The 8780-nt window shown below is 36.2% G+C and overlaps 2 protein-coding genes across 2 annotated transcripts; both read right to left on the bottom strand.

Annotated features, from left to right (window-relative positions):
* Positions 1-246: 246 nt before the first annotated feature.
* On the bottom strand, positions 247-1893 carry LOC107933550 (uncharacterized). The gene has a single exon (XM_016865786.2). The coding sequence runs from the start codon at positions 1659-1661 to the stop codon at positions 456-458; it is 1206 nt and encodes a 401-aa protein (XP_016721275.1). The 5' UTR covers positions 1662-1893; the 3' UTR covers positions 247-455.
* A 212-nt stretch (positions 1894-2105) lies between these two features.
* LOC107933573 (protein NRT1/ PTR FAMILY 7.3) lies at positions 2106-7138 on the bottom strand. The gene is made up of 5 exons (XM_016865822.2): positions 6944-7138; positions 6559-6676; positions 4063-4280; positions 3354-3916; positions 2106-3259 (listed from the first exon to the last, which is right to left on the bottom strand). Exons 1-5 carry the CDS (start codon positions 6968-6970, stop codon positions 2386-2388), a joined length of 1800 nt encoding a protein of 599 aa, XP_016721311.1. The 5' UTR covers positions 6971-7138; the 3' UTR covers positions 2106-2385.
* Positions 7139-8780: the final 1642 nt, after the last annotated feature.

Below are 8780 nucleotides of genomic sequence, written 5' to 3'. Positions count from 1 at the left end.
GGTCATCCAAAAGGCCCAACAACACTTGAAAGCAATATATTGTTTACTTGCAACTTCAGGATAAAACAGAGCTGATACCAGCTTTTAAATACTTCTAATAGGACAAAGGGGAGTAGAAATAAGCGAAGGAGCCACCTCGTTGAATTAACTTGAGGATCTATGTGTGTATGTATGGAAGTGTCCTGAAGCATCTCATGAATTTATTCTCACGGATGATATCTAAAATGCTCCATAAACAGATTACGATTCAAAAGATAATGTTTATATTACTATACCATAAGAAGGAAGAATTCATGGAATCCATTACCGCAATCCTCAACATGGGATAAATAAGTTCAATCCTAAAAGAAAAACAGCTTAAATTCAGCAAATGGCTCAACTACTAATCAGTATACACACATTCAAAGGGACAATGTAGCCAAACCATACAAAGAAAACATCAAATTCCAACCAGGTTAAGTGGGAGCAGCTTTGATAGCTTTCTGCAATTCATTCTCCACCTCACTCAACTTGCTTGCAGTCTTCTTCCCTTCTTTTCCACCGTTGTCTTCAGCTGAATTTTTCTTGTTCCTCCATCGCTCAAAGTCGTTTGAATTCTTCACGGGAGGTGTGGGAGCCCTCCACCCATGAACTTCATTTTCCCTACTAGCTTTCCTGGCCGATATCTCATGTTTCATACCTTCTAGACACTGCTTCATTTCCCTATTCTCATCCTCCAACATATCCAAATCCCTTCTCATCCACGAATACATGCCTTTCAGCAACTCAAGTTCATCATCATTCCTTGCCATGCTCTTGTTTTTCTCTACCTTGGCTTCCTTAGCTTCTTCAATCTTCTCAACCCCAATCTTGTTTATTGTCAAATAAGGCATTTTGGAGCCCAGGTCTGAAGGCATATTCACAATCCACCTTAGTTTCACCACCGCCCTTTTTGTCACAGGAAACATTGTTCTTGCTCTAACAGCAATTCCACCAAAAATCCCAGCTTTGTCGTCATCTTTCCTCACCAATGACCTCTCCATACCAAACCCATCGGTTGAATATAAACCATTACCATACCCAAACTTAAGGGTGTCAAGCCCATCATCACTTGCGTTCCGAGGTTCCAATTTCACATCTTGCCAAACCGAAGCCGAATCAGGGGTTCCAAACTCGGAATTCGAAGGTGAAGCAGATTGTCCTGAAACATGGTGAGGCCTAGAATCTGGTTCAAGGCTAGGTTTGGATGAAGTGGCCTTGTACAAAGAAAAGTTGCCAAATTGGGGCTTGAAATGGAGAGCGAACGTGGGGATTATAGTTCCAGGGTTAACCGATGAAAGGGAAAAGTGGGCAGAGAAAATAAGAGGGGAATCTTTAGGGGAGCCAAAGAGGCCAAGACCCGATTTTAGAGAAAGAGAGAAAGGGATTGTGATGGAAGAGGAAGCCGAGGGTGCATAAGAGAGTTTGAAGCAAGGGCCAGAAGGGAAATTTGTGGAAAGAGAAAATGAGGTATTTTGAGAGGATTTGTTGCTGCCGCTGCCGCTGCCGCCGCCGCTGGAATCGGTGGTGGTTGGAGGGGTTGTGGTAAGGCTCGAAACGAAGGGTTGGCTAAATATGGAAATGGGTATTCTGGCTTTCAAGACTGGGTTCTTGTCTTCTTGGAGCTTGAATGATAGCTTCATGTCTTTTTTCAGTATCTCTTCCTGTTCCCTGTTGGTTGGTTATTGAAGAAAAGAGAAAAGTGCAGAAAGGGGAAAGATGAATCCTATATCCAAGCTGAAATCCATGAATTTGATTGGTTTGTGATTTTGTAAAACCAAGATTGTAGGAGCCTCATGTTAGAAGGGAGCGAGTCCAGCTCCCAACTCATCATCGCATTGTGCCAATTATGTTTTCCCCCACAGAAAGGGTTAAAAGGGGAGCGTGTCAACTGTCAAAATCTTTGACTATAGCTTGGCCCATTTTGTTATCTCTATTGGGCTCAGTGTAGTTATATAGGTCCCATTTTCCATCACAACTTGGGCCTAGCTTTCTCGCAAGGTAAGCACTCTCCTCTTTGCATTATTGAAAATGTATTCTATCGAAAATACTCAAGAAGCTTACATGGATGATGGATAGATCTAATAGGCGGAGGAAAATTACACTTTCATTAAAGTCCAAGAGAAAGCTCTTTTATGCAGATAACATTCTGCATATTTACAAACAGACAGGACAATTCAAGTGATGGGAATTCAAGAGAGTTGAGAGGAAAATTGATTTCTCTCTCACGATACCCCACTTTTCTTTCGACTTAAATCTTTAATTTCTCAACATCATCATGTTGGGGACTAACCCTCTAACCCAGTTTCCTCATTATTCTATTAATCTATACCGTGATTTATATGTTTTAGCACCGATATGTATATATTATAGTTTAAAGCTAACTTGGTCGTCAATATTTTCTGCAGTTTTTCCTTCCAGCTTGATACTCTTGTACCATCGGGCGCATGCTATGTAGACAATCAAGTCAATTGTTGTTAGTCCAGCTAAGAGGAAGTAAAACCAATCTAGGTGACCCTTGTTCAGGTTGCCCGGTATCCATCCTGGCATGTGATCTTCTGTCGAGATCTTCATAACCATTGTCACTAGTAAGCTGCTAACATAGTTCCCTAGCGAGATCGATGTCATGCAAAGGGCACTGCCGAAGCTTTTCAATCCGTCCGGAGTCTGTGCATTGAAGAACTCCAGCTGACCAACATACATGAAAACTTCAGAGGCTCCTATAAATGCGTATTGAGGAACTTGCCAAAAGATGCTTAAGGAGCTTGAGCCCTCACAATGCATGCAGTCTTTGTCGGCATGTTTTAGTCTATAGCATTCCACTATCCCGGCAGAAACCATTGCCATTATCGCTATAACAAGGCCGATGCCCATCCTCTGGAGTTCGGTGAGTCCCCTGGAACCCTTTTTCTTAATCCTTGCAACCAGTGGATCCAGAACTCGTCGGTAAAGAAATATGAAAAGTGCCACACTGAGAATGTCGAAGCTAGACATGCTGGCGGGTGGAATCCGGAAATTAGAGACCGTAGTTTTCATTGCAGCACCTTGCTCAACGAATAGGGAAGCCATTTGTGTGAAGACCACAGAGTAAATTATGGTGCAAAGCCAAATCGGGAGTAGTCTTAACACGCATTTAACTTCTTCCACTTGTGTAACAGGGCAGAGACGCCACATGCTGTGTGCTCTCTTCTTCTGCTCTTCAACATCCCTCGTACTAATGTATGCTGCTCTGTCCAAGAACCTATAAAACATCATCATTTAGCAAATTAGCACTATGTAATTCATCTTGTAATGTTTGGTTTAATTCCAAGATCGGGTTATGCTTTGATATTTACTTGAATTCATCGGTGTGGAGAATCTTTCTGTTGCCATTCATGGACGAATCGTTTCCATCGATATCATACAAGTCGTCCGCATCCGGTGGCATGTCAACACTGCATTTCCTTATTGCAGCTACTAGGACTTGAGAGAACCTGGAGAGAGGATTTCCGCTTGGTTTGAAGTGCCTGTACCTAGTGGTTCCAGCCAGAAACAAAACAAGTGCTGCCAAGGCAGAGCCTGCAGACACCCAGAAGCCAAGCGCCCACATGCCTTCATCCTCAAAATACCCCAAAATGGTGTTGGAGAAAAGGGATCCAAGGTTCAAAGCTAGGTAAAAGTAGCTAAAAAAGGCAACCTTAGAGTGGCCTTCCTTAGGGTCGTCTTCATCAAACTGATCAGCCCCAAAAGTAGCAATGTTAGGTTGATAGCCTCCATTCCCTAGGGCAACCAAGTAGATGGAGAGGTAAAACAGCGTAATCTCCAATCCAGAATGTGAGCCGCACGGCATTTCTTGATTCCCGCAACCTCTTGGTCTAATCAAGAAAAGGTATGATGATAGCGACAGTGACACCAACCCCTGCATTACAGGGATGTTTTCAAGGCACATACACAATTAGAATGCAGAAATTCCTAACAACTTCCAAATTTATGCAAATATACAAAGTTTTCATCTTTCAGGGAATGATAAAAAAAAATTTAGAGGTTGAGAAACGAGTTGCTTACAATAACAAATATGACTTGAAAGATAGCACAGGTTTTGTACCTTCCCCAGTAGGAATCACTGAGGAAAGCACCAACCAGGGAAAATATATAGACCGTCCCAGTCCATTTGCTGACATTATTAGCAGCCTCAGCATTATTTTGACCCAATACTCTTGTCAAGAAAAGCACCAAGTTCACCCCGACCCCGAAGAAAGCTAGAGTTGCCAGCCCCTGGTTCACTGGTTAATCATTTGACAAACAAAAAAAAAAAAAACATAAATATTAACGAGAGAGACGTGCAAGAAATAACAAAAGATATGAAGATATGAATTGCATGGTAGACGTGGGAGGGTGAGAGGCTTTCACATCAATATCAGGGAGGGATGCCCAGTTAGGTAAAGGAATTAAAACCTAAACCTAAAACCATAGGAAACTTCGAAAGGTTGCTTTCCAACACCTCTTGTATCTTTAGCATTCAATTATTTGTCAGATTTTCGAAAATGCATCACTACAGTCAATGTCAAGATCGAACAGTACCCAACTAAATTACATACGACGAGTGGCCTCTCGTTTTAAATTAAGAGATATATATATCTATATGATGATGGGTGGCCTTTCCTTTTCTTTTACATATGTGGAATATGAGCTCTCTTATATTCTCCCCCTCAAATTTTTTTTGAAAAAAGGGTTCGAAGCAGCTTGTTTGATGTGATTTTTCGATGTTCATGTGCATTTATATCACAAATTTAGCTGTCTGAAAAGTACATTAACGGCACACGTTGCTGTGAAAATTAGAGCTAAAACAAAATATCACCCCCCTCCCAAATCAATAAAAGCAAAACCAAGAAACATGTCCATGTTGGCTGTAAATACATACTCTCTTTGATCATTCGTGAAACTGGTTCCAGTCTGATCAAAATTAATCGTGGTTGTCACTTCCAACCCCTTAAGTTACAATTTTACTACACCCCCAATGTTTTAAACAGTTTTTATTCCTTTTCTATAGTTGGTGAGGGGTTGAATATATGTTTGTGAGTAATTAGGGTTATTTTAATTTTTACTATTTTTCTATAATTTTAATTTATTTTTCACCCACAAAATGGGAGTGATAAATTTAGTAGTTAAAAAAAGACTATTAAAAACATTAAATAAAATGCATATATAAAAAATAAGTTATTTAAATTATATTTATATTAAGAAAAATCATTTGATACAACATGAAATTTTTAGATTAAAAAAAAAAACTAAGTTTAAAAAGTGGCAAATGTGTCATTTAAGATGTAATAAAAAGTAAAAAAAATTGAATGTAAATAAATAGACATGCGGCTCTATTTGAAATCTGCAGTAGAATTAAAATATATACTTTTTTACATTCTATTAATCCTTATATTAAAATATAGATTAATAAAATAAAAATGAAAAATATTTTATCTATTATCAAAAATAAAAAAATATTAGCTTATGAAAAAAATGATTAAAAATTGTAAAAAAAAATAAAAAAGATATTTTTTTATAATTTTAAAAATTAATTATTTTAAGTAATTTAATTAAAATTAAATTAAATTAAAAATAAATAAATATATAATAATATTTTATTATTTTTAAAATTTAATGGCGTGACACTATATACTTGTTAGTATCGTTCTAACATAAATATAATATAATCTAACTTTTATATTAAATAGATTAGGTTAATAATCAATTTTCTTTTATAAAAGAAATCTTTTAAATTGAGGGGTGTTTCATGAATAAAGTGGAACAGAGTCATTTGAAAGAGAGTGGCAGGCAGCTGAGGAAATTGCTTTTTGCGGTGAGAAGGGTGGATTTTGTAAGTTAATTATTAGAGAGGGGGACACGTGGGAACAACTCACGTCATGCAGTACTCACGGAGGGTGGAGGGACTATTACGTGTTAAACTCCTCTTCCCCTAATTGCATGCGCTCTCTTTCTTCTTTTTTATTCTCATTATTTTGGCAATCCCTTCACTTCATTAACTGGCACTGCCAAAACCAAACAAAATCCCACAACCAACCAGCTACAAGCCTACACTTTAACCCAGCTGAGCTCTCCAAAGGAGAACAATACATGCAACAGAACTTCGACACTTGGGTTATGGTTTGTGTAGGGTTTGGTTTAAAATCTTACACGTTTCTTCTTTTTGTTAATTGTGACACTTTTGTCTTTTTGTTTCTTTTTAAAAAAAAAATTATTTCTCTTATTTTCTGGAATTCTTCAACTGAACCTCTCAGTTCTCATTTCACCCTTTTGATAGCTTATCCTAAACCTGCTCTGTACATATCTTTTTTTTTCTTTTCTATTTTAAGTAGTTCATTTTTTCACCTAGAAATACCCTTCCCCTACCTACTTATAGCTTTATATTACTATATCATAAATACGACTGCAATTTAAAGATCTTCCGAAGTTGACACCTTAATTTTATTACTATTTATATTAAGCTCTTTGTTTTATGAAAGCCAATTAAGCTTGTTGATATAACAAGAAAGAAAGAAAGCTTACAGAGAATGATAATTCCAGCAGTCCATTGTCCGGATTTTGCTTTGATAGCGGGTCGGCCATGCCAATCAACACTTCCATCTTGAGTGCATGCTTCTTCTTGTTCCTCTTTCAACTTCCCCTGTTTTATTATTATGATTATTATTATTATTATTTATAATTTGAAACCATAAAAAGGAAAAGAAATAAATCATCGGGGAAGCAGAATGATTCCATTAATGCATGAATGTATCCGTTATTAGATGTCTTTGCATCTGCTAATGACTAAAATGTTTTTCTTTATTAAACCTGATAACTTTAAAAGGCAACGGAATAGTTGATGAATACTTGGGTTTGTGTACAGAATGAGAAGAAAATATTAGGATCCCTTAGGTAGACCCTTACTAACCTCCTTGCACACCTCTAAGCAAGCCATTGGTGTTAGTTAATAACGAAGAGAGAATTTGTATATGAGGGTGGTGGTGTAGAAGCTGCGAGAGAGTAGAGGAAAAGTTGTGAAGAAGAAACTATGAAGAAGAAGAAGAGTAGTGAGGGAGTCGTTTGGAAGGAGGAGGAGGGAGGGCAATGTGAATAAATAGAGGGTGCGGGAGGTGATTTGAACGGTGGAGATTGTATTAAAAAAAAAAAAGAGAGGGGGATGCCCACATGGGCCAATAATTTACATATTATAATTAGAGGGAAATTATTTGGACTTTGACAGTGATAGAGAGGAGGGTGTTTTTTAACATATATAAATTTTTTCTCCAATGCTTTGGAATTAGAATTGATGAACAAAATGGGGTTCCTCTCCAATATCCAATATGTTGGGGGTTTGATTTGATATTGACAGATTTGAGACAGCTAGCTTACATGGTTTTCCAATTAAAACTCTTTGCCTAGCTTCCAACTCCGAAGAAACTCAGTTTCTCTTCCACTTCAACCCATATCTGGTTTTTCTCTTCAATTCAAATCTATATGAAATTCATACCCCACACTTGATGCTAACAATTCCATGCTTAATTTCTTTTATGTGTGAGTTTGGCATGATCTATTAATATTTTAGTGAGATGGTTATATATGATGTTAACTTTTCATATAGAAAAACAAAATCATGTCTCATTGAAATTCCACATGCTTTCCAAAATTGTAATCATAGTATTTATTTCAAATTTGGTCAATTTTAAACTTGGTTAATTTCAATCTATATTTTTTAATTTTAAAATTTCAGTCTTAACCCAAATGGTAACAATTAAATCTATTTGGTTAAATTTTGTTATTAGTTTTGTGTTATGCATAAATATTTTCCAAATTGATCATTCTTAATTCCTATATTTTTTGAATTTTGAAATTTCAATAGTGATACAAACATCAATCATTAAATCTATTAATTGACTTTTTTATGGTCATAACAAGTTAAAATACCAAAACTTAGTAAATTTAACAACTATCATTCGGCTAATTTTAGAATTTTAAAACTCGAAAAATAAAGAGACTAAAAATGCCCAATTTAAAGTATATAGACTAAATAACTCGGGCATAGTATAGGGACTAGTAGCATAGTTTAACCTTTTGATTATCATCATCAAGTGTTAATTTTGAAGCAAAACAAACCTATTCATGGGTCAAGTTGCCCGCCCAGGCTCGAAGGCCCGTCCGAAATTTGGGAAGATTTGGGCAAAAATATTAGACCTACAAATTGGCTTGGGGAAAAATTAGGCTGGTTTAAAATATAGGCTAGGTTTAGGCTTAAACATTCAAGGCTCGAGCCTGACCCAACCTTTTTTAAGTTTATAATACTTTATATTATGTAATTTATAACACATAACAAATAAATCTATACTAAATACATAATGCTACTCTAATGTAAATATTAAAATAATGTTAAGATGACTATATAAAAAATTCCAAAAAAATATAAATTTATTAATTATTAAACTAAAATAATATGGGTTTAGATTCGTTTTTTGTAAATATAGGTGGATTTGAGCAAAATTTTAGGCTCATATTTCAGACCAGGCTGAATTTAGGCAAGCATAAAATATGTTAACATTATATTTAGGCCTGACCTGAACTCGATCCGACTCGATTTATGAACAAGGAATAAATCCCTTAAATAAATGTTTTCCTTTCCAAAGTATCAAGTTAGATTTTGGTAGGACAAAAAGAAAATCAAGTTAGAATTAGGCAATATAATGCAGCTAGGAATAAGAAGATTGTTATGATTATTTTTAAAAAAATGGAGTGGA

Source organism: Gossypium hirsutum, chromosome D08, assembly GCF_007990345.1.
Source record: "Gossypium hirsutum isolate 1008001.06 chromosome D08, Gossypium_hirsutum_v2.1, whole genome shotgun sequence".
In the NCBI taxonomy this organism is placed as follows: Eukaryota; Viridiplantae; Streptophyta; class Magnoliopsida; order Malvales; family Malvaceae; genus Gossypium; species Gossypium hirsutum.
Note: the sequence above shows the minus strand (reverse complement) of the source record. Positions and strands in the feature narration are given on the sequence as shown.

What these genes read in the sequence shown, in the direction of transcription:
- LOC107933550 (XM_016865786.2), bottom strand. Translation starts at nt 1,661, where the DNA reads ATGAAGCTATCATTCAAGCTCCAAGAAGACAAGAACCCAGTCTTGAAA.
- LOC107933573 (XM_016865822.2), bottom strand. Translation starts at nt 6,970, where the DNA reads ATGGCTTGCTTAGAGGTGTGCAAGGAG. An exon ending in GCTTAGAGGTGTGCAAGGAG is followed by an intron (nt 6,677 to 6,943) that starts GTTAGTAAGGGT and finishes ATAATAAAACAG; the next exon opens with GGGAAGTTGAAAGAGGAACA. An exon ending in TTCAAGTCATATTTGTTATT is followed by an intron (nt 3,917 to 4,062) that starts GTAAGCAACTCG and finishes CCTGTAATGCAG; the next exon opens with GGGTTGGTGTCACTGTCGCT.